The following is a 21,807-nucleotide window of genomic DNA, read 5'->3' as shown; positions in this document are numbered from 1 at the left end:
CAAGGTCTCCGCAGGACCTGTCGTGTCGCTCGATGGTCCCAGAGGCCCAGCTACCGTGGGGATGTCTGGTCAGCCATTGAAGAACTGACCTGTGAAGACCCCGAGCTCCCCGCAGGGCCCCTGGACATCAGGAAATTCCAGGCAGGGCTGTCTATCTATACAGACCCCTTGCTGAGCATCCCCCAGCCTGGAACAAGCAGCTCAGAAGAGGCTGGTGCCCGCGAGGGAAGATAGGAAGAGTGGGGCCTCGGGGGGAGGGATGATGGGGGCGGTATCAGAGGTGACCTCCTCTGGCTCGCTGTCCCCATCGTTCAGGTCTTCGGCCAGGTCCGGGATCATTCTGACCGTACTGTCCTCAAAGTGCACCTGCTTCTTCTTGGCCAGTGGGTCAGCTGGCTCCAGAGTCAGCTCCGTCAGGGCATCTGGGTGCTGGAGGGCGTTGGGCTTCCTGGTCCCTTTCAGGATGCTCTTCATGTGGATGAAGAGGGAGCCAGGCCCCTCCTTGAGGGCCCCATGGAAGGTGTACGTTTGCTCGGTGTCCCCAGAGCCGGTGGTGCTCACGGCGCTGCCAGAGGGGTCCGTGTACTGCTCTGGGGGGGCCAGCACCTCTGCGGCAGCTCTTCTCTTTTTCCGCTTGCTCAGCAGGAAGTAGGCCAGGCCAGTGATGATGAGCATAGAGCCTGGAAGAGATCTGGGAGGTCAGGATGCTGGACGAGTCCTGGAGAAAAGCCAGAGGCTGTCCACGCCCACCGTCCCAGAGGGCCACTGCGGCACGCCTGTGTGGCCACACTCAGGTCCCCAGTGCTGCAGCCCTTACGCCTGACTTGTTCTCAGAGACCCACATCAGACCCGTGTGGCAGGCCTGATGCCTGGCTGGGGGATGTCAGCGGGGCCAGTGCTGTGCTGGGGCCCTCACCCTGACAGTTAGCCAGGAGACCCTGTGCCCCAGGCCCCCTTCTTGCTGACAGCCGATCCTGGTGCTGCCCGCCTGTCCTCCCATCACCACGCTCAGCCTCCCTCTCAGGGGCGGCTTGTTGGGGCTGGACCTGCAAAGCTTTCGACACACCTGGACTCTATGTTGGATACTGGGCCCAGCTGCTGAACTGGGCTTCCCTCCATTCCCAGGAGTGGGGAGATCCTGCTTTACCGCCTGCTGCCCTATAAACATGGAGGAAATGGCAAATCCCTGTGGGTACAGCTGGCACAGTGTTGGCTCCCCTCCTGGCCCCTCATGCAGCCTCCAGGCCAGAGGTCCCTCTGTCTTCCAGAGGAAGGGGTGAAGGTGGCTGTCCCGCCTGCCAGGGCCAGGGCCTCCCATGCATCTCACGCTCTCTAAGGAGTGGGGGGCCGTGGCTCGCTGTGGCCTCGGCAGAGCCGAGTCCTGCTCAGGAGTGAAGGCTGCACGGGGTGTCCCTGAGAGGCCACGACAGGTACTTTAAGAGAAACAGCAGGAAGGAAGAGGAGGCTCCACCTTTCCACCTCATCTCCAAGGGCGGTCTGCTTCCTGGCACTTTTAGATGGGTTGTGAGGAGGGGTGCAGTTTTCACAGCTAAGGAGGAGGGAGAAGGGTCCTAGCAGAAAAAATCATTGTCAAAGCCCAGGAGGTGGAAGCATCAAGTGCTGGCTTCTGAGATCAGAACCTGGGCTGACGAGCAGGGCGAATGGGGTGGGAGAAGAAGACGGAGTTGCAAGGGTCTTTGGGGATCCCATTTGGTGTGCCTTTCAAACCAGGCTGAGGAGTTTGGACTTGAAGGGGTAGGTGCTAAGGAGGCACAGAAGGGTTTGGATGGAGAAGTGACTATCTTGCTCCCTCTGAAAGTTCAGACCGCACACAAGCATTGGAGAAAAGGTCAGTTCGCTCTTGTGGGTAGAGCCTCTGGACGCCTATAGGAAAGGTGCACTTCTTGGGACTTTCCTACCACTTGATCAGTTCCTCATCCCTATGCTCTATGCTAGAAAGGGCAGAGGGGCTAGTGGGGCCCTGGGGCCAGCATCACTGCAGGTCCATGAGAGCGGGATGCAGCCCCTTCTGCTCAGAGCCTACCTGCAGTGGGGGCTGCCTGCCTCCACTACCTCCTGGAGCTCCTACCTGGGATGGTCACGTGCCAGACCAGGACAGGGTGGAGGAAGCAGGCCACAGAGAGCAGCATGTAGGCCAGGAACCTCTGGAAGCAGCCCAGCCAGTGGGCCTTCTCCCTTGCTCTGTAGGCCAGGGACCCTGGCTGACACCTGGGGGGAGGAAGTCCAGGATTGGCAGGGAGTAGGCAGCGACCCAGGAAAGCCCCAGCAATATATAAAGCCATCAGAGTCTGGGATTGGGTCCTATTATGACCATGTTCCCTGCAGTGGCCTCTGATTGAACACCCCCAGGGGCTGAAGACCTCACTGTGGGTTCCACAGTTAGGGGCCTTGCCTGAGCCTTTCCAGAGGGTCTCCAGCAATTTTGTGAAATGCAGCCCAGACATGCCTGTTTGGCCCAGGGGGGAGGAAGGTAAATGCTCTCAGGATGCTGCAAAGGCAGTGGGGAGAAGAGTAGGAGACTCAGGGGCACACTGGGAAGTCCACAGTGTAGTGCAGAAAGTGTGCAGTACAGGAGACACCTGGCTGGGACAGTTGTAAGGGTTGTGCACTGCACAAAGGGCCTGGCCACATGGGTGAGAGGGCTGGAATCCAGCTGCACCCTACTCAAAGGAGCCTTGGCTAGGCATGAGATGGCATTGTCCCAAGGGGGCTTCTCTGTTAACTGACATGCAAGGACCACACGTGGGCCTGGCAGAGGCCTGATGCTGGGCAGTTTTCCTTAGGGGAGCTATCTCCAGGCTGCAAAGGAGGAAAGTGTTTGCCTTTAGGTCCATCTCCTTCATCCTCTGAATTGGCTTGGAGCAGGGCTCTGCACACCACCTCCTGCCCAGTCTGGCTTTGGGGGAGTGGTGTGGGCTGGCGGATGACGTGTTGGACCAGAGCACAGCCCTCCTCCCACATTCTGCGGCCATGGCTCATTGGTGCCCTCTGGTGGTCATTATTTTGTAACAAACCCTGGCTGGGAGTGGAGGGACTCCAGAGACGGTAAACTGCCCCTTCAGGCCCGGGGCACCTCCCTGCCCTGCCCTGAGAAATTGCAAAGGTCCTTTAGCAGTGACATTCAGCAGAAATGGGGGAGGCCTGCTGCCTCAGGGCGGCCTTGCACGATGCCAGGACAGCTGGATTTGAAGCCTGGCTTTTTAGCTGACCACCTAGAGACCCAACTGTCTAGATTCTGAGACCTGTGGCCAGGGGTCAGTCCTTGGCCACCCTGATGACAGCTTCCATGAACGGAGCATGACTGGGCAGAGGTATAGGCCTCTGTGGCCATGTGGTTTCCCAAGATTCTGAAAAATCTGCATTCCTGCCTCACAAACGGGCATGGAGGCAGGCCCTGACTTGTCCCTGGGTCCCAGCAGGAGGCAGAGTCAGTTCTCAAACCCAGCTCTGGCTGCTCCAAGCTGGCTTTCCGCGAGGTACTCGCCCCGTGGTAGATGACTCAGACGGGGGGTACAGTGACTGGTTGAGGATGGGGATGGACTCTGTCGGGGGACTCTGGGGGGGGTCAGGCCCTGAATGGATGAGTCAGTCCGCTCCCTGGTTGTGAGAAGGGAAAAGGGGACCATTGAGCTCCACGAACCTGAGCCCATGTCCAGGTTGGGGCTCGCGGCAGGGTCGGGAGGGAACCTGTCCGTGGCTGCTTCGGGAGCAGAACATCTACCGGGTCGTGGTCTCGTGGGTGGAGGCATCTGGGAGTGTCTGGGGCTGGGGGTGGGAGTGGGGCCACTCTGGAGGCTACTTACTGGAAGCAGATGGCCAGCAGCTGAGCCACGAAGTAGGCCCCTTCACTCACGGAGACGGCGGCTCCTGTAAACCTGTGGCGGAGGCAGGTGAGGGAGGCCGGGTACCCTCTGACCCTCCCTTCACTTCCCTCGGCTGTCTTCTCCCAGCGCCTTGGCCTCCTGGGCCTCTGTGTAGCCGAACAACTGACCAGGAGTTTCTTGACCTAATCTTGTCACCCAGTCAACATGCATCAGAAGCTGCCTGGACGCCAGGGTCTGTGCTGGGTTGGGCTGGGCCGGGGCCCAGAGATAGAGGAGGGAGCTGCAGGCCAGCAGGGGAGACAAACTTGTCCCCTACACTGTTGCTTGGACACCGGCAGGCACATCCTTCTACCCAGTGTCGCCAGGGCTGACACCGACTGCTGGTTGTCTGAGCCTTAAAGCTGGGTCCCTTGCCTTCTCATCATCCAAACAGTCACCAGCAGGGGCTGACTGTGTTCCTTAGACAGCCTGAGAATCACTCCCATTCTTTCTGGTCTCACCTGTACTGAATTGGACACTGCCCCCTGAATCCTTATACCAGCTTCCCCTTTTGGCTTCCCTGACTCCCTGACCCTCACCTCCTGGCCTCTGTTCCTCCAATCTATCACCATCAAGCTGCCCGAGGGCTCCTTCTGAATCTGATATTCCTCCGCATCCAGACTTCTTCAAAGGCTCCTCTGCTTCAAGTGTGGTCTGGGGATCCTGCAGTCAGAATCTCCTGGAGATTCCTGGGCCAGCCCCAGACTGTATATATCAGAATCTTTGGAGGGGAACTTACATTTTTTATTGGAGGGTCTTACTGGCCTATAGAAATGAAATTTCTTAGCACGCCTTTGAAAGCCCTACATGAAGCTGTTAGGTGCCACATGGCCTTTGCACAGGCTAGTGCCTCTTGGAGGTCTCCCCCTTTCTTCTCTTGTCCGTTTGACAATGTTAGTTATTTCTCTGTTTCTCCCTCTGACCATTTAGTACTTAATCCCTACCTTCTCCCACTTTCTCTGTGCCTCCCAGTATCTGCCTAGCTCTTTCTCCTCAGCTTTTAAATGGTAATAATTAATTTACATAATGAATATATGGCGTACATTTCTAAGGGCTTTACAAATACCAATTCATTTAATGATTTTTGTTAAATCACTGTGATTACCCTCAGTTTACAGCTGGGGAAACTGAGGCACAGGAAGGTCAAGCCCCTTGCTTATGGTCACATAGCTGATCAGTAGTGGGCCAAGATTCGAACCCAGCACTCAGACTGCAGAGCCTGTATGCCTACCAAGCGCACCAGAGCATGTGTTTTTTTTTTTTTTTGCGGTACGCGGGCCTCTCATTGTTGTGGCCTCTCCCGTTGCGGAGCACAGGCTCCGGACACACAGGCTCAGCGGCCGTGGCTCACGGGCCCAGCCGCTCCGCGGCATGTGGGATCTTCCCGGACCGGGGCACGAACCCGTGTCCCCTGCATCGGCAGGCGGACTCTCAACCACTGCGCCACCAGGGAAGCCCCAGAGCATGTGCTTTGATAAACAAGTGACATTGCCTTTTTCTATGTCCTGGAGCAGAGGGGGAAACTGAGGCTTTGGGAATAGAGTGGCTCATTCAGACTTCCCAACTGGTGCTACAGAGGCTGTGCCTCTTGAGGCCAGGGATGCTGGGCCACTCAGATGAGGCAGTGAATCCAAGCAGGGAGCCCTGCCCTTGTAGCAACATCCTACACACGAAGGCCTCTGCTCAGGGTTCCATGCTACCCATGTGCACCCTTCAGCCACCGTTTGTGGGTAAGTGTGAGGAAGGTGCTGAGGGGCCTCTTTGGAAGGAGGAAGACAGGAGGCAGCAGGGGTAGAGGAGAAGTGGAGAAAAGCCCGGAGAAAACCAATGACAGGTCCGCTCTTACTGGTGCCTACTCGCGGCCATGGCCCCTGCTTGGCCCTGGGGACACAGAGCAGGAAGTGACAGTCTTATGGGGAGATGCTCCAGTAGACGGAGAGAACACAGTGGCAGGACTCTGAGATCTGCAGGGGTGGGGGAGATTGTGAGTATGGGAGGAGGATAAGTGGAAGAAGGAGTGAAAAGAGGAGGGAGGGACATTTGGGCCTTTGGGTGTCCCTTGCGGAGTGAGTGGGGTGTGAGTAGCAGGAGGGATGGGCCAGGTGGGCAATGGGTGCCCATCCCAAGGGGTAAGAGCAGGGCATGGGTGGAGAACATAGACGAGTTTACAGTAAGGGGCAAGGGTCTTGAGGGTGGAAGAAACATCGTCTAGGACTGGACCACAGAGTGACCAGATGGGCACAGTGTCCCCTCAGCACAGGGACGGAGCAGTCAGGAAGAGGCAGGGTTCTGGGTAGAAAACAGTCTGCATTAACCAGCCATGGATCTGGACTGTTCCGTAGGATAATACCCTCCACCTCTTACCCGAAGTGGATGTTTGTGGGTGAACTAGGCAGCCATGTGGAGAGGAGGAAGGCCCGCCCTGCTTCTGGATTCGAGGCAGACAGTGCACCGTGGCCAGGCACAGGCTCAGTAAGATGTGGAGGCCCTTCGGAGCAAGGAGAAGCCCCTTCCAGCCAGCAGGGGCTCCAGGCTCGGGGAGGCTTCCCAGGGTGAAATGCAGGGAGGAATGACAGGCTTTGGGAATGCCGGAGTGGCTGGGAAGGCACTCGTGTACTTTACAGGATGGAGCAATGGCTTAGAGGGGAGGTGACGTGGGTGAGTTTGAGAAGAAGACAGAAGCTCCTGGGGTGTAAGTTGAGTGACAAGAAATAAGGTGGAGGCCAGAAGATGGCAAAGGAGTGTGGGCTGGAGGCTCTGGGATCCCTTGAAGGTGGACAGAGGGACCAGGTTTCTAGGTGGCAGTGTGGAGATGGGCCAGAAGGGTGGAACGGAGTTGTGGATGGGGTGTGATCCATGTAGCAAACCAAAGAGGCTCCCTGGGGCAGGAGGGCTCCTTAGGACATAGACCAGGCCACCGTGATGAGGGTGGGTATGGAGGGGAGGAGTTGGGGGGCAGAGGATGCAGCCTGGTGACCCTGCAGGCAGGCCAAGGCTCCCTTAGGATGGAGCTGCTGAAAAGCTGGGCTGTAGAGCCCGCAGGGACCCCAGGCTCTCCTCATCCCTCTGGGATACCACTGCACAGCGATCTTTTTCCCACTAGGGGGCGTCTGTAGAGGCAGCTGGCAGAGGAGAAAGGACAGAGGCTGAGACACTGAAGGGACCCAGGTGGATGAATCTGGGCCCTGCTGTTCATGGGCTTGGTGATGTGGGCTGAGCTGCTTACTCCCTCTGAATTTTTTTTTGTTTTTAATCTGCAAAACGGACTATATGCACTTCTTCTGTAATGCTGTCAAAGGTAAAGGACATAAGGTAAATAAAACATTTAACTGTGCTTGGCGTGTAGAGGAGCTCAAATAGATAGTCCTTTGAACTGATTCCCCAATCTTTAAAACAAGAGCTTGGTTATTGTTTTCTGAATAAAGACATGATTGAAGAGATGGATGGATGGATAGATGTATGGATGGATGGGTGGGTGGATGGATGGATGGGATGCTAGTTGGTTGATTTACAAGATGATCTGGCTAAAGTCCTTCCCAACAAAGGGATATTCCAGAAGCCACCTCTACTCCTTTCACCTCTGGGACGGAATGGAGCTCGTGTGGGATGGGGGGATGCTGTGGGTGAGTCTCAGCAGATGGACCTGGGGTGAGCTGGAACAGAACATACAGGCAGGGAGGGCACATGCACACATACTCACAGCAGATAGAAAGCCAGGCTTTTAAACTGTCCCTGGAGGAAGGTCTCAGTGCCCACGCCGATCAACACTAAGGGGAGAAGAAGAGGAGGGAAGAGTGGGCCCAGGTGCTCCAGCCACGGCACTGCCTTGTGCAGGCGCCTTGGACATGGAGTGAGCCCTCTCCTGGGGATTGGGCACCAGGGTAGGCTCCTCTCCATGTGACACAGGGAGCTGTAGCTAGGAAGGTGCAAGGGAGCAAGGAGCCTTCAGGATTGGTCTCTGGAAACCAGAGGGGTTTCATGCAGCACCCCAGAGGCCTTTTAATCCAGTCTTCCCAGAGCAGATGCCTGTCCTTCTCTGTCCACATTGGTCATGCTGCCACCCCTTTAGTGCCCCTGAAACAGCCCACACTGACAGGCCACCAAGCCCTGGGCTCCCCCGGTGTCCTCCACATGCAGAGGCTTCAAGGGCCCTTACCATCCTGTAGGCCCATGTGGGCTGTGTTTCTGGGCCCTAGAGCTTGGCCATGGGACCTGCCCCCACCTGTGTTCCCTTTGCCCAGATCACGGTTCTTGCTCTTTCCGTGCCCTCGTTTTCACTTGCTGGCTTGGCGGCTGCATCACGCACTCCTGGTTCATCACTTCGGACCCCGGGCGGATTAAGCCCCTGGGGTTTTGCTGGGACACGAGATGCGGCTCAGCCTCATCTTTCCGCCCGTCTCTTCCTGGCAGTTGGTGTCTGTGCTCAAATACCTGACCTTGCATTTGTACGAGTAAATCCATCTTGGACCCACGTGTGTGGACTTGCTGGGTCCTGGCTGTCTCCTGACTCTCAGGGCTTCACTCAACCAGCCGCAGCCCTGACCCATCCGCCCGCTGATGGAAACGCTCCACGGACAGCACGCAGATGTTCCTCCCGCCGCGGTGACCCACCCCTCAGACCTCTCTCTGGCCCTAACTGATTACAGCCCACGCACCCTACGTTTCTCCCTCTGGGCTCTGACGACCCACGCTGGTATTTGCCGAACAGTGACTTTAGCTCGTCTGCCTCCCAGAGAGTCAAAGATGGCGGGACTGGGCTTCTGTTCTCGGCTGCCCGTGTGTGGCCCGTCATCTCTGCCGCGCGGGGGGCTGCTTCCCTGGGCCTGATGCCTCCTCTTTTCCCTGGCGGATTCTCTGTGTAAGCACCCATGCTCAGGTGGCCGGAGCCCTTTGCCCACTGCGGAAATGCTGTCTCCTGAAATGCAGGGTGGAGCCGTTCACTCAGGTGCCAGCACCTCCTCCCCTCCTTTCGTGGGGGGATGCGGAAGTACTTCAGGGAGAAGGGGACAGAGCTCTTCCATCGAGGAAGGGGGTGCCTATGTATTCTTAGCGATGGGGGTTCCAGCGCTCCCCGTGCTTATGGGCCAGGGCAGTGGAGGACACTGTCCTCTCCAGGTCCTAGCCACTTGCTGGCTTGTCCCAGGTGAGGAGTCAGGGATGCCACACAGCCTCACTCCCCTCTGCAGTGTTAATGTGACCTGTAGAGCACTCAGTGGCTGATACACAACGGTCACACGTGTCCTGGTTCCTCACAGCAGCCCCGCAGCACAGGGAGTTCTATACTCCCCATTTCATAGGGACAGAAATGAGGCTCAGTTACCTTGTATAGTTCCCCCAAGGACACATCTAGAAAACAAAGGACCGATAGAGCAAACTTGAGCCTTCTGGCTCCAGGCGATGGGCCATTTCCTGGTTTCCACTGTCGACCTGTGTGTGTGTGTGTGTGTGTGTGTGTGTGTGTGTGTGTGTTATGCAGGCAAATATTCATGTATTTAGTTTTCACTGTGTCTCCTGTCCTGTTCTCAGCACTAAGTATTTATTAACTTATGTAATCATCATAGCAGTCCTAGTACATTACCCTCACTTTACAGAAGAGGAAACTGAGGCACAGGGAGTATAAGTAAAACAAAGAAACAAACAAACCAATCATGGATGCCTAGGTCGGGTCCTGCATTTCGGTCTCCCATTTGCCAGTTAATAGCTGAGCCAATCTCTCTGAGGATTCAGTAAATTAACTGATGCCAAGCACATCACCGGTGCTCAGTGAAATCACCAATCTTTTGTACAAGAATCCAGTCCAGGCCGGGGAAGGGGTCTTCTGCTCAAGGCTGTTGCTTGTGATTGTTCACTTCTGGGGCGAGGCAGGACCTTCATCCACCTCGTAATCTTTGTAGATTTGCATGGGATTCTGGCGATGACCAGCAGATGGCAAGAAGGGGTCTTGGGAAATCAGCCCCTTTTCCTGATTTGCACCCCTTTGGCATATGGAATGCTATTTTGACGTCTTTTGATGGAAACAGAGGGTCAATAGTCAAAGGGGCATTTCAGGAACACTCTAGAGGCAGTTTGCAGTTAAAAAATGAGAATAGCAATAGGGAAAAGAGAGAGCTGGGTTGAAATCCCAGTTCTGTGTGGGTAACGGTGGATAAGTACTTAATTCATCTGAGCTGGGTTTACCATCTGTGGAATGGGGAGAATTCGTTGTATCTCCTAGAGTTGTTGCTTGGATTGGAGAAAAAAAACAGGTCTGAAAACCTGGGATTTGTGCTCATAGATGTCACGTGGCCCATACACACAAGCTCCTTCCTCCCTCTACCTCTGGCCTGGACAGCTTTCCCAGCTTCCAGGTAGCCCATTTTGCATCAAGGAAAGTGGGGTCACTCTTCCAAAAGCTCTCAACCAACAGTAAACATGCTGGATTCTGCAAGCCCAGGGACAGAGATATGCCCTTTGGTAGGGGGAGGAGGGCAAGGGGGTGAAGTCAGAGACATGACCCCTCAGGCCAGGAGATCTGTAGGGGGTTCTCACGGGAGGCCATAAGTCCCTTTGACACTGGGGCCAAAGGGTCCCCCACTGGATCCTCCCAGTTCTGGGGCTCATGCTCTCAGAGGCAGACCATGTGAGGTTGAGGCAATGCTTCTGTCCCCCTCATCCGTCTGTCTGCTTGTGGCCTCGACCCAGCTTCTGCCCGCAGCTGCCTGCCCAGGCTCCGTGGTGTCTCCTGACAGCTATTCCTAGACTGTGCTTCCATCTCGTCTTCTGCGGTTTCACAGGGCTCTAGCTCTGAGCAAAATGGGCCAACCTACAACAGCCACTCACCCCAACAAATGACGCTGTTGCCCTTGCCCTGAGCTGGACCCGGGGACAGAGGAGATGAGATTGAGAATGGAGATGGGGGACAAATGCCATACATGTCCCCAGAATCAGGGCTTCATTATAACAACTTCTCCATAAGAAAGAATTGCCCCAGAAGAGCCTTGATCCTGGGCTGCGTTGTTCTTTGTGCCACGGGGGGTGCAGGTGCTGGGCGGAGCCGCCTGTGCTGCTTTTGCACCCCCACGGAGGGGCCTCAGACTCCTTCCATCCCTCCCTGTTGTCTGTCCCTTAGGATCACGTTGCCCCTCATCCCAACCCAACAGAATCATATTACAAGCCCACCCTGGCATAGTCTGGCCCATCCCTCCATCTCACTTCCCCTCCCTGTCTCCAGGGAGGCATCTTTTCTGGCGTTTGGTTAGAAACCAGCATCTGCAGACAAGCCTGTCCTCTGCGTCTTATTCCCTGGCCTCTAGTTTCTTTCCCTCCTGTCTGGGCTGAGTCCAAGCACAGCACAGTAGTTTCTTCTCCCAGAGACCAGGGCTTTCTTCTGAGCTGCCTTCCTGAGCTGTTGGTTATAGTTCAGACTTAGCAGGGATCAGAGATTCTGGACCTGTGGTGCAGGCCTGGGCCAGGCACACACCGGAGCATCTTTCGGGCATCCTGAGGCTCTGGTCCAGAGTGTGGGTCGATGAAAGCTATGGGCGTGCAGTGCTGTGACAGAGAACATGCGGCTTGATCAGAAAAGCAGAGTCCTGGCTCCTCAAGCAAACGATAACTCCCTTCCTTGCTTCCTATTCCAGAAAAATGGGGATGATACAACACGCATAACTGACTAGGAGCCTCAGGCTTAGTAAATTATAGAGAGTTGTGCGAATGTAGATGGTGGCTAATGGAGTTATTAGGAGAGGCAGGTTGTTCCCATCAGTAGTCTCAGGGGAAGGGGAGGGTTTATTCTTATCCTTTCCTTCTGTTAATACATGTTTTTATTGTGGCTCAAGAGCTCTTCTCTATGTATTGATGTTGTTCATTGATTTTCCTGTCTCGGGTCCCTTCTGCAGGCCTGATTGATACAAGTGGCCCAAAGCCCCATCTCCCGGTACATCTCATGTGTTAAGCCCCTCTGTGCAGCCTGCTAAGGGCCTGTGTGCTCCTGAGGATGGGGCCTGTCTGTGGTACTAATGGCTAAAGGGCTATCTCCAAGGCTTCTGGCCTCGTGCTACCTTTGCCTCAGGGCCGATGTCATGGTTGGCTGTAGCTTATCTGTTCTGACTCCATCACTGGGTTGAGTTTTGACACCTGTCTTGCATTCAGTGCAGTGCCCTGGTGGCAACATAGGACACTTCACAGAGGTCACTAGAGGCCACGCTAACTGGCTTTCCATGCCAGGCAGTGGTTTTGGCCCTGGAGGACTGGGGAGCTGGGTGAGTATGTCATATTCACTGCTGCTAAGGGCACCTCATAACTCCCCACGTCGTATTTATTGCTTTTCTTCATCCTCAGCTATGGCATATCTCCTACTGGTCTTAGTGTCTGTAGGGACATCTCAGGTAGGGACACACTGATCTGATGACAATGGCTGCGGATGGTTCAAAGGGGGTCACAGCTGACTGTAGACGCAAAGGCTAGGTTTGCACCATTTCTAAGAACACAGAGATGTTGGAACTAGTTGCTAAGAATCCAATGAGACAATGAAGTAGTAGCTGCAGGTTTCTTAACTCAGGAGAAGTTGTGGCAGATGCTAAGCCTGGCAGGGAAGTTTACCAGTGTGTTGAGAGCCATTCAGGGGACACCTATGCGCCAGGGTTCAGAGACACTATGAGAAAAGGCCAAGATTTTATAGAAGAAAATTCTAGATATTCAGTTAGAAGAGAATTTAGAGCATAGGGTGGCCCTCAGTGCCCTCCAACCCACTCACAAGCCTGCTTAGGGAGAATTTCCTGAAGGTGAGAGAGTCCTCATTCTCTACTGGATTCTCTACTATCGACTATAGTAGACCATCCAAGAGGACTATTTTGTTTGGCCTTGTAGATTGGCCAAAGTGCCTGTGGTAGATTGCAATGATGGCCCTGCAAGCCTTCACCCCCTTGGTATCCACACCCTTTGTTATATGACTTTGCAGTCCCTTGCACTGAAGAGAAGTCTGTTTCCCCTTCCCTTGAATCTGGGCTCAGCAATGTGACTTGCTTTGGACAACAAGATGTTATCAGGTACCAGGCAAGCACAGATGGGAAACGGGCTTGTGAACTGGACCTGCTTTCTCATGCCTCTGCCATTATCATGGGCACATGGCCAGGCCAGCCTGCTGGAGCACAAGAGACCTTATCATCCCAGCCAAGGCCAGTCTAGACAAACCAACAGCTGTCTGACCCTCAGATAGGTGAGTACACCCAGCCTACGTTAGCAGAGATGCCTAACCTACTCGCCCAGATGTGTGAATGATAAAAGCTTATTACTCTATGCCACTAAGGTTTTGCAGTTGTTACACAGCATTATTCTGGCAATAGATAACTGACACATCCACTATTAAAAACAGCTTTATTGAGGTATAATTGACATGCAACAAACTGCACATATTTAAGATGTGCAATTTGGTAAGTATTGACATATGTGTATACCAGGGAAACCATCACTCCAGTCAAGATAGTGAACATATTTATCACCCCAAAAGTTTCCTTATATCCTTGTAATCTTACCTTCCAATGCTTCCGTCCACTCCCAGGGAAACACTGTATCTATTTAGATAATAATATAACTTTTCGTTTCTAGTTTGTTAATATGGTCAATTACATAAATTGATTTTGGAATATTAAAGCAACCTTACATTTCTGGGATAAACTGTACTTGGTTATGTATATTATATTTTTATATATTTTAATTTGATTTGTCAGAACTTTCAGAAATTTTACATTTATGTTGATGAGGGGTATTAGTCTATAGTTTTCTTTTCTCATCATGCCTTTTTCTAGTTTTGGTATCACTATAATGATAGTTCATAGAATGACTTGAGAAGTACTCCCTCCTTTTCAAGTTTCTGGAAAGGATGTGTAGAATAGATATTATTTCTTCCCTCAAGGTTATAAAATTCAAGGTTATGAAACCATCTGGGCCAATACACCACCTTTTGCTGATGATATCGTTTACATGGAGGGACTCTACAGACCTTTGCTGATGCCATTGAAGATATTGACCCTCAGGCAGAATAGCATCCTTCTTGTAGAGACCCACAAGGGGAAATTTCTTCTAGGTCTTGATTTCAGGTCACAGTATTTGGCTGAAGTATTTGATTCTTATTCTTTCTTGCATTTAAAGAGAATGCATCTGCTCACTCTTCCACATGGCAGCTTTCCCGGCACTAGAAAACAATGACCGTGCCTCCAAATGGTCTCTCTCCATGCTACACATACCATGTTTCTTTCTTTCTTTTTTTTTTATTGGAGTATAGTTGCTTTACAATATCGTGTTAGTGTATACTGTACAGCAAAGTGAATCAGCTATATGTGTACATATATGCCCTCTTTTTTGGATTTCCTTCTTATTTAGGTCACCACAGAGCACTGAGTAGAGTTCCCTGTGCTATACAGTAGGTTCTCATTAGCAATCTATTTTATACATAGTATCAAGCGTGTATATATGTCAATCCCAATCTTCCAATTCTTCCCACTCCCTCTCCTTTTCCCCCTTGGTACCCATACATTTGTTCTCCACATCTGTGTCTCTATTTCTGCTTTGTAAATGAGACCATCTATACCCATTTTTTTCAGATTCCACATATATGCGTTAATATACGGTATTTGTTTTTCTCTTTCTGACTTACTTCACTCTGTATGACAGTCTCTAGGTCCATCCATGTCTCTACATGTTTCTTTATCTGACCTTTACCTAGCCTATGGCAAGCTAGGAAGGCTCAGGGGAGGGCTGAGCCCAGGAGGGCTCCATCTCCCCAGCATCAGCCATTTGTTCCTGACTACATTCTTTTTTGATAACAGCCCTCTTCAGATGGTTGCACGGAGCTGAAGAAAAATCTTAAAAGAACTGTCAGCCCATGAAAAATAAAATGAGGCTACCATCTTTCTTCTGGTTTCATCACTACATGTGATGCAGAAATAACTAATGTGCTGTGAGATGATCTTAATGACCCAAGCGCAAAATGTGAAGAAAAATGTTACTCAGTGTTAAGACCTTTCATAGTCTAGCCCCTTCCTCCCCTTCCAGCCTCCAGGGTCATATGTTAGCTTGTTCCTTTCCTCTGATCTTTCTTCTTTTTCCATCCTGCAAGAAGATCTCATTACTCACACTGTGCCATCCCTGTGTCCTGCACGTTCTTCTAAAATTAACCAGCGCTGAGTGAGAATCTAGGTGCCATGAAGTTTGCTGCTTTAGTCATTGTTTCATTGAATGCTCACGTTCCCAGAGCTCAGATGCACTTGTTATTCCCATTTCATAGATGAGAAAACTGACATTTAAAGTGATTAGCTGACATGCCTAGGGTCACACATCTACTAAGTGGTAGAGAAGGACACAAATTCACCCTCTCAAACACTAGGCTGCAGTGTTTGGCGCTGGAATATGTATTGACTAGCTTGTCTCCCTGGTCACCTCATGCGCTCCTCTAGGTTAGAGGTCATACCATCCTAATCTATGTGTCTACATTGCACAAAGTGGGGGCTCAGCCAATGTTTGTCAGATAAATGAATCCTAGGTGGAGATCCAGATTTTTTGTTCTAAATCTAAGAAGGAGGACACAGGCACAAATAAGTAAAGAAAGAAATGCTTGAAGTAAATTATATTATCTTCCAGTGGTAAGAGGGTGGAACTAAGGTGGGGGTATTTCATTTTCCCATTGGGACAATCAGACTGGAAAACAGTCCACATCCACTCACAGGATCTGAAAACAATTCGTTCTTGCCTGGTAATAAACCCACCTGTGGACGTGTTGGAGCGCACGAAGCTTCCTGAGATGGCAGGAGGTGGTCACTGAGATATACATTTAAGAAGGCTGGAAATTAGCAAGGAAGGCCCAAGACGATTGCCTCAGAAGCATTCTCTTTTTTCTTTTGAAGGCTTTGAATGGGGCTAAAGTCAAACAATGCATTTGTTGTACTCTTTAAATAATAATGAGAACATTTGGGTTTAAATGCTTCTTTTATCCTAGACTATATTAATAAGCCTCCATTTGAATGGAATGTGGCAAGGAATAGGGCTGTCAGGAATGTGGCTCTGTCCTATGTAGAGAAGAGGTGAAGGGGTCAAAAACCTGGAACAAAGCAAAACTCCTAAGTGATCCCAGGTTGATCGAAAGTAATTGATTTCTGGCAAGCAGGACTTGCTTAAAATGGCTTTGTCTGAAGCCCGGCTCCTGTCCTCATTGGCTGAGTGGTGCCCTTCTCTTGGGAGCTGTGTGCCGACAGCCCTCAGATGTTCCGCTGCATCACTGCCCTGTGAGTGGGCAGACTGGGGCTCCAACACCAGATCTGCTGTTTACTGGCTGTGTAACTTCTCCCAAACTACCTAAACATTCTGAGCCTCAGTTTCCTCATCTGTAAAATGGGATTTAGCTCAGCACTCGGCCCTCACAGGTACTGGTAGGGCTGCAGCAAGATAATGGCTTTACAGCAAGTTGTCAGTCATGTACCTCTGGACCCATACATGGAAGGTCCTACTGCGATAATTCCTTCTGGAAATTTGTGCAGATTTGTCTGTCCCCAGATGAGGTCCAGGTGTGGGTTTGGCTGGAGATGGTCGTGGTGGTGCCAGTCAAAGCATGCTTGGCAATCATTCACAGACAGAGAATTAGCAGTTGGATCAAATATCAGTGACTTTACAGCTTTAGAGAACAAACTAGTGTTTACCAGTGGGGAGATGGAAGGGGAGAAGGGCAATATAGGAGTAGAGGGAAAGGAAAAAAAAGGGTTATTATGGGATTATATGAAATCATGTGTGAAACTTTTGAAAGTTGTAAAGCACTCTAGAATTTAAAGAAATTTCATTCAATAAGAAAAGATCATATAATATTGCAGATAAGAAGAATATCAGTGTCTTTAGATTCAGGAAGTGTCTGGTCAACCCTTCCTTTGCTTCAGTGTAACTACGTCCACTCTCACCATGGCCTCACCTGCCTGAGGCTGTGCATGGTCAGGACTGACCGATGATGGGGGCACTAGGCTGATAGCGTGGCCTCAGCCAGCCCCTTTGGTACCCTCTGTGCGTCTTGCATTCTGCATCCCATCATTTCGCCAAGACATAGAAAGACACGTCCTTTGGCCTGATTTAGGCGGAAGGCATGCTGATGAAGAGTAGGGTCTCAGGAGTAGATAGTCATCAAAGGAAATCTTGCCTCTTTGCTTCCTGAGTGTGAGACTTTGAACCAGGTACTTCACCAACCAGCCCTCAGTTCCCCCGCAAGTGCAATGGGGACGAGGATGAGTGTGATGGTGCTTCAAAGGGTAGTTATTAAAAAAAAAAAGGTCATGAAGAACCTAGGGATAAGATGGGAATAAAGACACAGACCTACTGGAGAATGGACTTGAGGATATGGGGAGGGGGAAGGGCAAGCTCGGACGAAGTGAGAGAGTGGCATGGACATATATACACTGCCAAACGTAAGGTAGATAGCTAGTGGGAAGCAGCCACATAGCACAGGGAGATCAGCTGGGTGCTTTGTGACCACCTACAGGGGTGGGATAGGGAGGGTGGGAGGGAGGGAGGGAGACGTAAGAGGGAAGAGATATGGGAACATGTGTATATGTATAACTGATTCACTTTGTTGTAAAGCAGAAACTAACACACCACTGTAAAGCAATTATACTCCAATAAAGATGTTAAAAAAATAAAGGGTAGTTATGAGGATGAAACGAAATACTTCATTTAAAACATGTAGCCCTGAGCTAGGGTCATGATAGATACTCAGGTAATAATGTTCACGAGCAGCTGTTACATCAAGAGCAGAGGCTGGAAGAGTGAAAAACGCCCCCGAGAAGCTTGAGTGAGTTTTGCTCTGAGGAAAGTTGAGAGGCCTCCCCACAGGGCCCAGAGACATTTCCTCAGCAGTTCCTCTTTGCGGGAAGCCCAGGCCTGTCCTTGTGCAAGGACACAGCAGTGAGGAGAGGGCTTTCTCTCCAGGGTCAAGGCCCAGGGAAATGAATCTCCTCACCTCCCTCCGTACCCCAGCCAGATCTGGAGGGCCTTCAAGGTGTGGCATCTACCCTGACACAGGGAGCTCTTCCCACCCTCTCTCTGCAGGCTTGGGGCAGGGGCTGAGGACTGGGGAGGAAGTTATGGAGATTCACTCTGGGGGATAAGGAGGAAAGCAGAGGTGCAAAGGGAAGCCAGTCCTGCCTTCCAAGCACAGGATGGGGACCAACCTCGCTGGATAGGCCCCTTTCTAATTTTATGGAGGAAGTGCGCCCTGGGCCTCAGCGCTCCCATCTCAGTTGAAACCCATTTTCCCAGGTGCCCCCCTCCTGACAGTTAATGAGAATGAAACACAGGGTTGAGCCTCCCCTGGGGCCTGAGTCTCTGACTCGGATGTCATGACCCTGTCTTCAGGTGGACACAGTGAGAACCTGCCAGAGGGATGGGCACGTAGGGATCCGGCATGTTTACTGGCAGGTGTGCAGTGCTTCCAGTCTGCTCCAGTGCAGTTCCCCGGTTGTGTCTTTTCTTTGGGTGGTTCCTGGTGCCACATCTCAGCAACAGAGGGACACCCAATGCCTTCCATGGCCAGGCAGGGGATACAAATGAATGACACCAGCCAAGTGTAAGTCAGATAAGGAGGAGTGGGTCTGTGATGACCTGGAAAGCTTACGACTTCAAAGGGAGAGAATTGCCTCATTTTCTAATTTTCAAAACACTTCTGCCCCGGGGGCAATCTGCAAGGCCTGTTTACCCTTCTTTGGCAGTGGCAATGCCCTGTCTGCGCCCACTCATGGTGTGGGGCTGGTCATGGGGGTGGGACAGCAATGACCCCTGGGACCACTGGACATCCTAATGAAGCTTCATTTAAAAGGGCTGAATGGGGAGGAAGAGGTGAGCTGTGCTTCGGCCACAGCCGCTGGGCCTTGCCATCCTGGTGCATGTCCCCAGGTCCTGGCGCCTTTAGAGCTGCTGACAGCCTCAGATCCATCTGCAGAGGGAAAGGGAAACCAGGAAGGGGCTGCTGGATCAGGAGCTGCCTGGTCCCTGCAGGTGACACTCTGGGTGACCTTGGGTCACACGCTTTTCCTAGCTTCTAGGCAACCCACACTCTTCCCCACAGGCAGACCAGGGCTACCTTAGGTCTCCCAGAGTTTCTGCAAAGTGACAGCCTCTGTCTCAAGTCTGATTTCCTCTCTAGCAGCAATGCCCCTATAAATGAGGTCTGGACTTCTTAACAGAGGATTTCAACAAAAAAGAGGCTTAAGAGAATAAGGAATTTGCAAATCTTACACATTGGAAATAGGCCAGCAGTTCAGTGACGCTGAAAGAAACTCGAGAGTTTCCCAAGATGACTAAAGCCCCTCTTTCTAGCTTCCCACCTGCTCCCAGCACTCTAGAAAGCCCAAACACAATTATTGGAAAGCCTGGCCATTAGAAGGCAATATAGTGGCCTATATTTAGCCTGGATCCTATATCAAAATCAAGGGAGAGGACCGTCTTCTGCATTAACAGTGGCCCTCTGCACAGAGATAAGGGCTGTAGTTCAGAGAAGTTTGTGTGTGTAGCGTGTGTGTGTGTGTGTGTGTGTGTGTGTGTGTGTGTGTGTGTGGCTGTAGACCCTTCCACTGGCTGGGATAAATTGGACTTTAAACTGTCTGTAGCTAATCCATTAAAAGTTTATATACCTCTTAAAACAGCTTCCCGACAGGAGCCAGGTCTCCCCTCTGGGCAGAGCGTGGCAGGGGGAAGTGTCACTGTGATTTCTGACAGATGAAAGGGGTGCATTTTACATATTTAGAAACCAAGGCATAGAGGAGGGCAGGGTGTAGTCAAGATCAACGGTGGTAGATGAGGACTCAAACCCCAGACACAGACACAGAAACCCTACTGAGGGTTAACTTCCCTTCCCCAGGATGGACATTTAGGGACCTTGGAGCTCATGTAGGTGACAAGGTGGTTCTGATGGAGGCTGGACCTGGCTCCCCTACTCGTTCATTTACTCAGGGCCCTCAGCAGAGCAATTCCAGACCTGTCCTGGTGCCCACTGGATGGGGCTTCCTGCCCTGGGAAGTAGGAGCTCTTTGGGCAGAGTCCTGGCCTTTTTAAAAATCCAGCCATCAGGGCTTCCATGGTGGCACAGTGGTTGAGAGCCCACCTGCCGATGCAGGGGACACGGGTTCGTGCCCCGGTCCAGGAAGATCCCACATGCTGCGGAGCGGCTGGGCCCGTGAGCCATGGCTGCTGAGCCTGCACGTCCGGAGCCTGTGCTCCGCAACGGGAGAGGCCACAACAGTGAGAGGCCCGCGTACCGCAAAAAACAAAACAAAACAAAAAAAACAGCCATCAGGGTTCCAGGGCGGCTATCTCTCTGACCTGTAGCATGACCTTGGGCAAGGTCACTGCCCCTATTTGAACTTAGGTACTCCTTCTTGTAACAGGAGGGGTGGTATTAGACCATTGACTGCAGGCCTCCCTGTGCCAAGTCAGGGCTAATTGCTAGAAGAGCCTACTGGCCAGCATAGCAGTGAAGCTGGCCCTGAACCCAGGGAATGACACAGATCCCCACTGAGCTCTGAAGTATGTCCTGGGGCTTCTCCCAAAAGGTTTACATCCTCAGTTCTACTTAGCTATGCTCAGTTCATGCATCCTCGACTCTCCAAAACACCTGGCTAGCAGACTCAGTTATCTCTATCATAAAGATTAGAAAGCATGATCCCAGAGGGCCCAGGTGGCTCTCCCAATGTCACACATCGGTGAGCAACAGGGCTGGAGTAGGAATCAGCACTGTTTGGGTCTGAGCTGGGAGCCATTTCCCATTTTCCAAGACCCATTCGTAAGACTGTGTGTAATGGTGGGCAAGGACTTGATCGGCAGTGGGTGTCTCTTCTCTGTCCCCAGGGGACAGTGGGGGCCAGAGCCACGGCTCAGAATGCTGCCTGCTCACCTCCCCAACACAGATCCTGGCCACGTGCGGGGCTTGGGCTAGGGTCCGGGTCCGAGCTGGGGAAGTGAGCAGGCAGAGCTCAGGGTCACAGCTGTGCAGGTACTACTGTAACCATCTGTCTTCCCAGCAAGTCGAGCAGCCCCCGGATCAGGCTGGGTGAGGAACAGCAGTCCAGCACGGGGAACCATTTCTCCCCCCAAACCCCCGGTGTTTTAAGGGAAGCCTGGGATTTCTGTGTCCAGCTCTCTAGCTCAGCCTGCCCCGTGTGCTGGGAATTCTCTCTCCATGAAGTGGGGCTGTGGTTCGAAGAAAACAAGATGCACTCCAGTGACCCTTGACTGTGCAGTGAGGCAGCCGATTCTTACATTTGCCCAGCCCTTTACACCTTCACCTTCAGCTCCCACCTCCACCTCACAACAGCCCCCAAGGAGGTGGGGCAGACTCTTTCAACTCATTTCACAGATGACGATGCTGAGGGTTCCCAAGGTCACAGGGATGGTGGGTTGCCAAGCAGAGATTCTGTACCAGACCCCTGGATCCCAGCCCCAGGCTCTCTCCACTGCACCTGCTGCTGCCTTGAAGAGCAGTGTTTCTGGGGTTTGGGGAAAGAAAGTGATGAATATGTGGCCAGGTGTTTCTTCCCATCCCTCGCTGGCCGGCTCCCACCCCTTGGACAGTCCTGTCTGCTGTGCCCAGTACACAGAGGACCAAAGCTGAGGGGCAGGGTCCTACCTGCAGCAGTGGTGATGCCCAGGAGACGACAGGTGTATTCCAGCCCCGTCCAGAACACCTGCAGTTTCATGGTGCAGGGTCCCAGAAAGGCAGGCAGCCGAAGCTCTGGCCCGAGATGCTCCAGGTGGCCTGTGTGCAGCGGGAGGCTGTGGCTACCAGCTCCGGGCTCTTGCCAAACCAGTCCAGGCCACCTCAGCCTGGCCGAGGTGTGAATAGGGCTCACTTTCCCAGCTTGCCAGGTGCTCAGCTTAATCATTACCTTGGAAGAATGTCCCCACTGCTCCGCGCAGCCGG

The 21,807-nt window shown here is 52.3% G+C and overlaps 1 protein-coding gene across 1 annotated transcript; it reads right to left on the bottom strand.

Moving 5' to 3' along the window:
* Nucleotides 1-201: 201 nt before the first annotated feature.
* Nucleotides 202-21,583, bottom strand: TMEM72 (transmembrane protein 72). Its single transcript, XM_060033670.1, has 5 exons — nucleotides 21,514-21,583; nucleotides 7,585-7,651; nucleotides 3,825-3,896; nucleotides 2,090-2,229; nucleotides 202-680 (listed from the first exon to the last, which is right to left on the bottom strand). The coding sequence occupies exons 1-5, from the start codon at nucleotides 21,581-21,583 to the stop codon at nucleotides 202-204; spliced, it is 828 nt and encodes a 275-aa protein (XP_059889653.1).
* Between the last annotated feature and the right edge of the window lie 224 nt (nucleotides 21,584-21,807).

The sequence above is a fragment of the Delphinus delphis genome, chromosome 16 (genome assembly GCF_949987515.2).
Source record: "Delphinus delphis chromosome 16, mDelDel1.2, whole genome shotgun sequence".
NCBI lineage: Eukaryota > Metazoa > Chordata > Mammalia > Artiodactyla > Delphinidae > Delphinus > Delphinus delphis.
Note: the sequence above shows the minus strand (reverse complement) of the source record. Positions and strands in the feature narration are given on the sequence as shown.